The sequence below is a fragment of the Neophocaena asiaeorientalis genome, unplaced genomic scaffold, assembly GCF_003031525.2.
Source record: "Neophocaena asiaeorientalis asiaeorientalis breed wild unplaced genomic scaffold, Neophocaena_asiaeorientalis_V1.1 scaffold1159, whole genome shotgun sequence".
Classification (NCBI taxonomy): domain Eukaryota; kingdom Metazoa; phylum Chordata; class Mammalia; order Artiodactyla; family Phocoenidae; genus Neophocaena; species Neophocaena asiaeorientalis.
Window position 1 is genome coordinate 88,831 of NW_020174737.1, and position 12,647 is coordinate 101,477.

At 39.8% G+C, this 12,647-nt stretch overlaps 1 protein-coding gene across 1 annotated transcript in view; it reads left to right on the forward strand.

The window, feature by feature from the left end:
- GABRA3 (gamma-aminobutyric acid type A receptor subunit alpha3) overlaps window positions 1–11,069 on the forward strand; it is an 82,697-nt gene extending 71,628 nt beyond the window's left edge. Inside the window, exon 7 of the mRNA XM_024760067.1 lies at window positions 10,569–11,069. Coding sequence (XP_024615835.1) covers window positions 10,569–10,904 — 336 coding nt within the window. The 3' untranslated portion in view covers window positions 10,905–11,069. The remainder of the gene's footprint in view (window positions 1–10,568) is intronic.
- The last annotated feature ends 1,578 nt before the right edge of the window (window positions 11,070–12,647 follow it).

The following is a 12,647-nucleotide window of genomic DNA, read 5'->3' on the forward strand; positions in this document are numbered from 1 at the left end:
TATTCTTACACATAGATTCTAAAAAAGTTAGTTCTAGGATAAAAAAAACTTAACAAAAATTGTGTATTATAAATAAGATGCTGGGATATAGGAAAATGGCAAATTTAATATAAGGAATCCATGTGGTATAACTCTTGAGAAGCCAAAGTTTGTTTGAGTCTGAGTTAGAAGTTACCTAGACCAAGTGAGATGATAAGCCCCTTTTATTCTGCACAGGTTGGACCATGTTTAAAATATGCTGTTCCAGTTTGGTTACTACAGTGGAGAAGGGACAGATGCATTAAGGGGATGATGATTGCTAATTTCAGATATCTGAAAGGCAGTCATGGATACCTTGTGAAAAATATGGTAGACTTTTTTTTTGTGACTGGGAAGAGATGCAGTGGTGGTTTGAAGGTACAGAGAGCACTAGAATAGATTAAGAAACTGTAAATGTAGATGTCAAAAATGATAACTGTTTCACTAATTCCAAGGAGTACTGAAAATGAAAAAAAGAGAACAAAAAGAATGATCTAAAAGTCTTCTGCAAAGATGGTGATCTCAGTCGTCCCCCTTAGTCCCTCTCCATGGTCAATCTATTTAAGTTATTGAAAGGATGTTGATTATGAGATTTGAAAAAAAAACAATGGAATGTGTAAAAATGGATCTCTAATGTGAGAGTGCTGTGCTTTGTCTACACTGCTACAATATGAATGAACTAACAGTGAGAACCACTGACCCACAGGACAAAAGAATGAAGTGCATTAAAAGTAAAAATAGTGAAATTTAATCATAACTTATTCTGCTTTTTTCCTTCTTTAAAGAGACATATTAAACCTTATTTGCCTCACAAAGCTAGAATGGGTGAGCACAAAACTGTTTAAAACTAATAAAAATGATTCAAAAATCTATTTCTGATCTGTACTATGATCAAGGATTAGATAAAATGTGAGGGGAAAGATAAAGGAAAGGAAAAGAAGGGGTAGGTAGGAACAAAAATTCATTTTCAAATGAAGACAAATGACTAACGACTACCTTATAATAGCACTCTGCAAAATAGATGAACTCTGGGCTTCTGAGGAACAACTACATGTTTTATCACTGCTTCCTTTAAAAATTCCATTAAAATGAGGGTAAAGAAATAAAATAGGTTTAAACCGACAAGTACCAGGAGATCTGGAGAAGGATTTCAGTCAGACAAGAGACTGTAATGCATTTTTCAAGAAAAATGAATGGGGAAAGGGAGAATAAGAACTGATTTATCAAGCTGGAGTAAGATAGAACCCCAGAGAAACTCAGTATTCAAGGTGCTTGGTACAGCAGACAGTAAATCATGGGGCTGCAATTAGGGGGATTGGCTAAAAGTCTGTGTACAAAGTGGTCAAGACCCCAGAGCCTGCCCAACATGTAAAATGTCTACAGCCAGATGTATACTTTCCTGAAGAACAGCAGAAGCTTCTCTTCTAAAGAAGCTGAATGTCTCCAGGGAAAAGACCTCTACATAGTGACATTTTGGAGTACCCCATAAAATGACCTCCTTCCAAATAATCTTCTTAAATCATAGTTTGCAAATCAGCAAGCCCAGCTCAGGTACACTGAGCATACAGACATCTTTTATGTTGCCAAATAAAACTGGGATACCAAGGATTACCAAAGTGAAATTTTCAACGTGAAAAAGAAAAGATTAAAGAAAACAAAAACAAAACTCATCTTGGCAGGAACAGAGATAATTCAGGGAATTAAAGAGAATTTAAGAAAAACAAAAGTAAATTTTATCTTATAGTTGTAAATATATGCATAAAATAAGAATAGGATGCTAATATAAAAGGAAATCAGAGAATAAAGAAGAGCTTTTGAAATGAAAAATAACTGCCAAAATAAAAATTGCAATAGAAAGCTGGGAAAATAAACTGAAGAGAATCTCCCTACAAGTAGGGTAAAAAGGAAATAAATGGAGAATGTAAAAGAAAAGGTTAAGGGGCTTAGAGATGAATCCAGAAAATTCATCCAACTCAGAAGCTGCAGAATGAGTGAACAGAGAAACGAGAGCAAAGGAAATTAACAAAGAACAAGACATCTTTACAAATGGAAAGATATAAGCATCCAGATTGAAACTGTCCCCATAGGCCCACGTAAAGTGACATCATCTTGCAATTTTAGAAAACCAGGGATAAATGATAGTCTAAAGAGATTCTAGAAAGACAGTAAATGTTATCTACAAAGAAATGATTAGCAGAATGGCATCAGACTTCTCAGCTACATTGGATGCTGAAAGACAGTGGAGCTGTAAACCCTGAATCTGAGGATTTGAATCCTATGCCTAGCCGAAGTATCACTTAAGTGGAAAGGTAGAGTAGTTATTTTCAGACCTGCAGGAACTCAGAAATGTCATTTCCCATGCATTCCACCTTAGGAAAATACTGGAGGATATGTTCTACTAAAACAAGAGAATAGAACAAAAAAGGGAACGACATTGGATCCAGAGAAGAGGGTACCCTACAGAGGAGATAGATGAAGGGAATACGTAAGATGAAATCTATGCAGCAAGCACACCTGGAGAGGAACCAGTGCAGTTTGTAGCAAGAGGTTAGAGGTATTTATATAGTCATTTATAATGATATGATTGATTATTGATTGAACTAAAAATATTGTTATAATTGTATTGGAAGATGGAGGAAGGGTTGCATAAGTGAGGTAAATCATTATCATGAAAAGATTAATGGTTATGTGCAAAACAGATAGCAGTATAAGCATATTATTTAGAAATATATAAATAACTGTTAGAAGTATCAGCTAAGAGAATTAAAAATAATTATGAATTGCTGGACAAGGTTGGGATACATGGGGATAAGGCTTTCCTGGTTTTCATTATAAGTCTTTACATTTATTTCTTTTTAACTAGGTGCATTATTACCTTGATTCAATTTTTTGAAAATTAAGAATAATCAAAGCAAATTAAGATGAAGAAATAAACCTCTACTTTTAAAAAGAAGACAGTTATTATTCTTAGAACTGCTTTTAAAGTATTCATAAATTCTTACCTAAATTTTGGAAACACAGTAATTCTTATGCTTTTTTTCTTATTTTCAGGTAAGTATATTTGAATGCTCTAGAATAATATTTTATCTTATTTTACATTAGAGAAAATGCTCAACTTCCATCCATAGTTTGGAAAAGTTTAGTTTCTTATCATTAATGGCTTTTAAAAATTTGTCTGATATGAGAATTGCTACTCCAGCTTTCTTTTGATTTCCATTTGCATGGAGTATCTGTTTCCATCCCCTCACTTTCAGTCTGTATGTATCCCTAGGTCTGAAGTGGGTCTCTTGTAGACAGAATATATATGGGTCTTGCTTTTGTATCCATTCAGCCAGTCCATGTCTTTTGGTGGGAGCATTTAATCCATTTACATTTAAGGTAATTATTGATATGTATGTTCCTATTACCATTTTCTTAATTGTTTTGGGTTTGTTATTGTAGGTCTTTTCCTTCTCTTGTGTTTCCTGCCTAGAGAAGTTCCTTTAGCATATGTTGTAAAGCTGGTTTGGTGGTGCTGAATTCTCTTAGCTTCTGCTTGTCTGTAAAGGTTTTAATTTCTCTGTCAAGTCTGAATGAGATCCTTGCTGGGTACGGGGGGAAGGGTAATCTCGGATGAACTGAGAGAGTGGCATGGACTTATAAATACTACCAAATGTAAAATAGATAGCTAGTGGGAAGCAGCCACATAGCACAGGGAAATCAGCTCCGTGCTTTGTGACCACCTAGAGGGGTGGGATAGGGAGCGTCGGAGGGACGGAGATGCAAGAAGGAAGAGATATGGGAACACATGTATATGTATAGCTGATTCACTTTGTTATAAAGCAGAAACCAACACACCATTGTAAAGCAATTATACTCCAATAAAGGTGTTAAAAAAATTGGGGGCATTCCTGTAAAAATAGCCACAAATTGAGTCACCACTTGATATTTTCTCTCTGGGGTGAATGATATTCACTGTGGGTTAACTTGTATTCATAAACTGGTGGCCTTCCTACCCTTTTCTAAAGTAGGTGTAAATGCCCTGACAACAGTCATACTCTATCCCCGGTGAATCGATTGAAACAGAAACAAACAGGTGGATCAGCCAAGATGGCGTAGTAGAAAGACCCTGAGCTCAACTCCGCTCATGGACACACCAAAATCACAACTATTTGCAGAAAAAACATTGATGAAAAAGACTGGAATGTACCAGAAAAGATCTTCTACAACTAATGTATGAAGAAGGAACCAAACAAGATGGATAGGAGAGGTGGAGTCACAATATAGGCAAGTTCCATAAACCCAGGTGGACAATCCACAAACAGGAGGATAAGTACCATTGCAGAGGTTCTCCCCAAGGAGAGAGGGGTCTGACCCTATGTTGGGCTCCATAGCCTGTGGGTCATATACTGGGAAAACGAGCCCCCAGAGCATTTGGCTTTGAAGACCAGCAGGGCTCACTCTTGAGAGTCCCAGAGAGCTGTGGAAAGTAGAAACTGTACTCTTAAAGGGCGCACACAAACTCTCACGTGCTCCGGGATCCAGGGCAGAAGCAGTAATGGGAGCCTGGGTCAGAGCTACCTCCTGATCTGGAGAGTCTCCCAGAGAGGTAGGAGGCAACTGCAGCTCACCCTGGGGACACAGACACTGGTGGCAGCCATTTGGGGAGCTGATTCTACTATGAGGACACTGGTGCTGGTAAGCACCATTGTGAAATCCTCCCTCTAGCTTATAAGCCTCAGGACCCATCCCTGCCTGTAGGCAAAAGTGCTGAGACACCTCATGCCAAGCAACTAACTGGGCATGGGCACAGCCCCACCCACCAACAGACAGGCTGCCTTAAGACCCCCTGAGCCCACAGCTGCCCCTGGACATGGCCCTGTCCACCAGAGGGCACGGGATCTGCCCCACAAACCAGTGTGCAGGCACCAGACCCGGGACCCCCAGCGACCTCCAGCCAGAGACCCTGGGACCCAGCTTCACCCACCAGTGGGCAGGCACCAGCCTCAGAACCCCCCAGGCTCTGGCCTCACTCTCCAGTGAGCCTGCTCTAGCCCTGGGACCAGCCTCACCCACCAGCAGACAAAAACAATTAACAAAATGGTAATAAGAACATACATATCAATAATTACTTTAAATGTAAATGGACTAAATGATACAATCAAAAGAGACAGAGTAGCTGAATGGATAAAAAAACAAGACCCATATATATGCTGCCTACAGGAGACACATTTCCGATCTAAAGACACACACACAGACTGAGGGGATGGAAAAAAAGTATTCCATGCAAATGGAAGTGAAAAGAAAGCCAGTGTAGCAATACTTATATCAGACAAAATAGACTTTAATAAAGACAGACAGATAGAGGAGATGAGGAAGGATATTACATAATGATCAAGGGATCAATCCAAAAAGAAGATATAATAATTGTAAATATATATATGCACCCAACATTGGAGCACCTAAATACATAAAGCAAATATTAACAGACATAGAGGGAGAATTGACAGTAACACAATAATAGTAGGGGACTTTAACACCCCACTTACATCAACAGGCAGATCATCCAGACAGAAAATTAATAGGGTAACACTGGCCTTAAATGACACATTAGACCAGATGGACTTAATTGATATTTATAAGTCATTTCATCTGAAAGCAACAGAATATACATTCTTTTCAAGTGCACATGGGACATTTTCCAGGAGGGATAACATGCTAGGCCACAAAACAAGCCTCTGTAAATTTAGGAAAATTGAAATCATATCAAGCATCTTTTCTGACCGTAACACCATGTGAGCAGGAACCAACCACACACACACAAAAAAAAAACTGCAAAACACACAAACATATGGAGGCTAAAATATATGCTACTAAACAACCAATGAATCACTGAAGAAATCAAAGAGGAAATTTAAAAATACCTGGAGACAAATGAAAATGAAATCACAGTGATCCAAAATCTTTGGGATACAGCAGAAGCAGTTCTAAGAGGGATGTTTATAGTAATACAAGCTTACCTCAGGAAACAAGAAAAATCTCAAATAAAGAACCTAATCTTACATTTAAAGGAGCTAGAAAAAGAAGAACAAGCAAAACCCTAAGTTAGTAGCAGGAAGGAAATCATAAAGATCCGAGCAAAAGTAAATGAAATAGAGACTAAAAAAACAATAGAAAAGATCAATGAAACTAAAAGTTGGTTCTTCGAAGAGATAAACAAAATTGATAAACCATGGATAGTATCTGAGTCTCATCCGCTCTTTCCTTAGCTGTGATCTGGCCCCAGGTACCTCCCCACATATGCTCTGGATATCTCCCACCCTCTCAGTAAACTGGTGCCAGTGATTACTTGTCTTCCACCTGCATTTTCTCCCCTTTCTATTGGCTTACTGACCTCTTCCTGATCCAGCATGCTCCTTTCCTCTTTTGAATTCACTTGACTCAGCATTTGTGCCTTTCTGTGTACTTCTTATGTTCTCCCTTATATTTTAGTTCTCTCTTATTTTAATTACTGTTCCTCATTAGACAGCCTAAAATTTACCATCTTAACCAATTTTAATAAGTAGGTTCACAATGTACAACCAACTTCCAGAACTTTTTCATCTTGCAAAACTGAAACTCTGTCCCCATGAAACCAGAAATTCCCATTCTCCCCTCCAGTCTCCCCCTGGCAACCACCATTCTACTTTCTGTCTCTATGAATCTGACTTCTCTCAGTACGTCATATAAGTGGGATCACAGTATTTGTCTTTTTGTGACTGGCTTATTTCATGTAGCATAACGTCCTTAAGGTTCATTCATGTAACCTGTGTCAGAATTTCCTTCCTTTTTAAGGCTGAATAATATCCCACTGTATGGATGGACTTTCATTGCATTCATCTTTTGGCTATTGAGAATTATGCTGCCTATGAACATGGGTGTACAAGTATCTCTTTAAGACCTTGCTTTCAATTTGCAGGGTATATACCCCAAAGTGGAATTGCTGGGTCATATTTTAATTCTATTTTTAATTTTTTGAGGATCTGACATACCATTTTTCATAGCAGCTGTACCATTTTACATTCCCAACAGTAAACAAGGGTTCAAATTTCTCCATATCCTTGTCTACACTTGTTATTTTCTTTTTTTATTTTATTGCTCTTATTGTTGATAGTAGGCACCCTAATGGGCGTAAGGTGGTATCTCACTGTGGGTTTGATTTGCATTTCCCTTATGACCAGTGATATTAAGGATCTTTTCACATGCTTATTAGCCAATTCTATATCTTCTTTGGAGAAGAAGATGTTTGAAGTCTATTCAAGTCCTTTGCCATTTAAACAATTGGGTTGTTTGCATTTAAAAATTGGGTCTTTGTCTGATTTGTCTTTGAATCCAACATAGCATATATTCCATTACTTTGCCCCACTTCTGAAAACTGGGGTTCAGGAAAGCTGGATGAATGTTACAGGGTTAACACAGAGACCATATCTGCATATACTCTGAGGTCCTGGTGGTCTCAGGTACATTCAGGGCTTCAACTAACTCTCTAATTAGCACTTCTGGAAATAATAAACAAACATGAGTGCCATCTGAGAAAAACTCATGAGTTGGACATGCATTGATCCATAAAAGTTTTCATTACCTCATTCCAAAATCCACCTGAGGTGGCCTTCTAGATAGAAAAGTGTCCTTGTCCTCAGGTCAAAATGCTTGGAGGAATTTGGAAGAGTCAATTTCATTTTGGTGGTATGGGAATTACTCCAGGGTGAACTATAGAGATATGCTGTCTGTATAGGAGAGGTCAAGACTCAGGAGGAAAAAACTAGAAATCACATCAAGAATCTTTATTTGGGGGGTCGTTTTTCATTCTGTAAACATCTATCATGTAGCTAAGAGCCTGGCATTGGCTAAGGAGGTAAGAACAGAATTGCATCTTGGTCAAAGTTAAGTCACTAGTTTGTATCTATCAAATTCCAGGGCATAGAGAATTATTAGAAAACTAGATGCAGAAATGGGAATTATTAACCATTAATCTCTGCCTCCTGCTTCTGTCTTCTCAGCACTACAACTTTGGCTTTGATTTCCCTTCTTTGACAATTTAGGTAAAAATTATAGTGGCTGATTAAAATGTGCCATGATGGAAAGGGCAAGGGAAATTAAAAGGTAATTTTCTTTTATTACTTAAAAAATCTGCGATTAAGTCAACTGCTGCTTCTCCACCTATAGAACACAAAGTGCCTACAGAGCTAAATAAAGTGTTTGCTGTTCAGAATGATTATTTCAGAGACTTGGTTGTAACCAGCTAATAAGATGACTAAATGAAATAATATATGTGAGTGTGAAAGCTTCTAGCAAAGTCAGGGTAGTGGTTTTTTTCTTTCCATTTTTTCCTTTTTTTCTTGTGTACCCATGAAAAAAAAGAGATTACTAAGCAAATTAATAAGTAAGCAGGCAAACAAGTGAAGTGCTCCTTTATTTAATAGCAGAGGCATTTCGCAGCAGGACTGTATTCACAATGAATTTGCTAATTATAAATGAGTCCCATGCAGTATTTAAAGCATTTACGCAGTTCTTAGAAGCCTTAGAGTTCTGTCCCCCTCCACTTGTAGCAATGTGACTACAATCCTCAAGGAGAAAGAACAGTATTGCTTTTTAAATGTCCATTAGTCAGACTTCTCATTTACTTAAACCAGCACCCCCTTTTTTGTTCCCCTTCCCCTCCCTGATGAAAACCCTGAAGCCAGCACAGGCAGGCCTTTACCATGCACACTGTCATCCAGCTACAGCAAACTACTTGTCATCCCTCAAATAAGCAGTGCCTTTGGCCTGTGCACTGGCCTTTGCTACATCTTCATCTGGTGAGCTCCTGCTCATCTTTTGCAACCCAGCTCACCATCCTCATTGCCTTCTCTGAGCCACCTTTTCCAGCACCTGTAGGTACTTTGTCCCTCCCTCTACTGAATTCCCATCACACTTTGTTCGTATCTCTTAGAACTCTTATCACATTATATGGCAATGATGTGTTCACAAGGCTGTCTCCCTTGCTGGACTGTGAACTCCTAGAAAACAGGGATTGAACTTTTAACCTTCCTACGTATCCCTAAACACGTAGCATAGTTCTTGGCCCAGTAAATATTCAGTAAATATTGGGCAGAAGTTATTATTAGGATCAGGAAGATAAATGGCAGTGTGGTCTAAAGAAAAAAAAAACGATCAAAATGGTGGGAACTCTGAAGTAAAGAAATAGAAATAGATTAGGAGAAAGGGGGTCAGTAAGAGAGGGTGGGAGTAGAGAAACCTAGGAAGGAAACAAGTAGGAAGTAAAGAAGTAAAACAGATGATGGGAAGCAAAGTAACATTAAGGGAACAATGTGAGGTGTGTGAAATCAGGACAACATAATTAGTTGTCACTTTTTGTCAAATACTCCTGGGTATTTTTGAAGCTCATCTAGCTCCACTTTTCCCTAGAAACAAAGAGAGATGGAAGGAAGGAAAGGCCAGAGAGGGAAGTGAAGCAACAAACACTATGAGCTCAGCACTCAGACTATGACCTCAGCCACTGTCTTTGTCCTCCCCTGTTCCTCAACCTCTCAGCCTCTCTCTTCTGATCCAGGCCTGAGCTTTGTCTTCTTTTCTCTTTTCTACATGGAAGGTCCATGTATACACAAGTCATATATATGAGAACAAATGGGAACATGTATCTATGTTTGTTTACCACTGAGTTTTTTTTATAATTTGGAAAAAGAAAACAAAGTGTAGTGTCATAGCAAGCCCCCAGCATCCCTGCCTTTGTTGTGTCAGAGGGAAGCATTTGCATAACTCCCTGGGGAGGCTGTGGCTCCTGCCTGCAGCCTTGCAAGAGTGGACATTTACAGTGCATGAAGGGTGAGATACTGTTATAATGATGCATGTAAACATGCTATAGTATTTATGTGTCTTTAAGACGAAATGACTTTCAGACTCACCAAGCTCTCTTCCTCACAGGAGATGTGCCACTTGATGGTTGAAGCCTTTTGGAGTTATGTCTCGGGTAACCAAAAAGTGTCTCATATTTATAGAAAGCAGTACAGTGCAGCCCTGGATAAAAGTTGAGAGCCCAGGTGGCTAGTGTGGGCTCTGCCACTCAGTCTGAGGCTGAGTTTTCTCATCTGTCAAATGGGAGTAATCTCACACACTTACCTCACATGATTACTGTGAGGATCAAATCACATTATTGTATAGGACCCTACATGTGACCAAGATTTCAGTTTTCCAGTTATTTATGCCACCAATTTTTAATCTGACCCTCTCAACAACCCTGAAAAATATTTTGATCCTCATTTTACAGAAGAAGAAACTAAAGCTCTAAGAGAAGTGACTTGGCCAAAGCCACATAGCTAGTAAACCAGGATGTTGCAAATTTTGTTTTCAAACTCATCTTCAATTATCCCCAGACACAAACCTGGCTACTCTGTGCTATTGGCTTCATAGCCCCTCTTTCCTAACTTCCCTCATGGCGCCTCCTCCCCACAGCCTCTGAAGGTGTTCTGTATAATGGATTAATTAGCTTTTGTTTTGTTCCCCCCCTCTCCCCTACTTTTTCTGGCCCCTAGAAGAAAACACCAGCAGTCCCGACAAAGAAAACCAGCACCACCTTCAACATCGTGGGGACCACCTATCCCATCAACCTGGCCAAGGACACTGAGTTCTCCACTATCTCCAAGGGCGCTGCTCCTAGTGCCTCCTCAACCCCGACAATCATTGCTTCACCCAAGACCACCTACGTGCAGGATATCCCAACTGAGACCAAGACCTACAACAGTGTCAGCAAGGTTGACAAAATTTCCCGCATCATTTTTCCTGTGCTCTTTGCCATTTTCAATCTGGTCTATTGGGCCACATATGTCAACCGGGAGTCAGCTATCAAGGGCATGATCCGCAAACAGTAGATATTGGCAGTGCCGCAACCAGAGCACTGTATACCCTAGGAAGTGTCCATGCACCCAAACCCCAGGGCTCCCCTTCATGTGTTTCAGGATTCTTCTTTTTTAACCTTCTTACCAAGCCATGACTCTCAATTAATATTTATGAATCTCAATGAAGAAACAATAACAACAGAAAAAATTACTTTTCCCCATTGCTGAGTATATCCTCATTGGAGCCAAACACTGCCATTTGTCCAGTTGCTCATCTTAATCTGCCCACTAAAGAAAGAACAGGAGACTCTATGGCCTGTAGTGAGAGCCTTGGGTATTTGAAAGTTCCAGACTAAGGATGATTGTTGACTGGTCCAGATCAGATGATTCTGACTCACTAGGGAGCCAGGCTGTGTCCCATGTGGTCCTGTCTGCCACCTCCCCTGCCCACAGCAGGGCCCACTAGGCATAAGTACTGATAACAAAGGCAGGAGCCAGTGCTAATCTCTGAACATGGCCCACAACCCCTTTATTGGCTTGGAGGTTAGTATGGACAGTTAAGGCTTACCACTGTCTACCATGTATGGCCAAAACAGATAGAATCAACTGGACCAGCCTGGCACCAAGATGGCTGATGACCTGCCATGTCCAGCCCCTCAGGAAAATAGTACTCTCTTTGGTATACCTCTCCTCCAGAAAGCCCTTTTCTCTCAAGCCCTTTGAACCCCTTGCAGCCAGCTGGACACTCCTTAGCTTGGACTCATTACAGCCTGCAAACTCTTTAGGAAAAGGATCAAGTAATTTTTAAAATTTATACTAAAAAGGGACATATAGAACAAATTCTAGATCAAATGCCTAAATTTTTAAAAACATTAGAGAGACAGGAAAGTCACCTCCCTGCCAAGGCAGCTAGTCAAATACTGGATGGAGTAAGCGATTTGGGCTGGATAGTAGTTGAGGCTTGAAATCTGGCTCAAAAAAGAGGGCTACTGGCAGGTGAAAATCAAATTCTTCCTTCCACACCCTTCACACTCCAAACCGTAGGCCAAGCCCAAGAACTTTGCTCCTACTGTGTCAGGGACCTCTGGTCCTCTGTTGATGCCAATTTTAAGAGGGATGAATTGGAGTTTAGTTGACTTTTGAGTCAACTAAATTATTAACCTTATTATCAGTTTGATAACATATTATTTAGGAGATTTGATCTCATTTGTTCTTAATATGAGTAAAAGGGACAGTCATAATTGTAAAATATTTATAAGGTAGATAAACTCAGTTTCATGTGTTTGAATGACTTGCCTAGGCTCCTTACAAGTGTCTGTAATAGAGAACTGTCACGTGCCCCTTTCCAAAGGCCAAAATGAAGACAGGGCTGAGAATCCAGGTCCACCTTGATCTCAGAATCAGCACAATCTCAACAGGCATGCTGCATCCTGAATGCAGTTTGGTTGGACACCAAAAAGATTTTTAGAAAGTCACAGTGTGTCACCCAAGGAGACCACTTCTAATAGTCATGGCTCAAGGAAATGAGATTAAGATGGCAGCCCCAGCCACTAGTCCAAAGTACCCTAGAACCCCTAAGTAACACCACAGAGAGCACCAAAAGGAGATTCTCCCTGCCTACTCCCTGATCAATGCTCCTAAGGGGTCTGTCATTAGCTGCTGGTTGCCTTTTCACCCATCCTTCCCCCATCCCCTGCTTCCTTGCCATTGCTGGGATAATGCATGCCAGTCCCATTATTCCTAAGACTGTGTCTGTATGTAAGTTCATGACTAAAA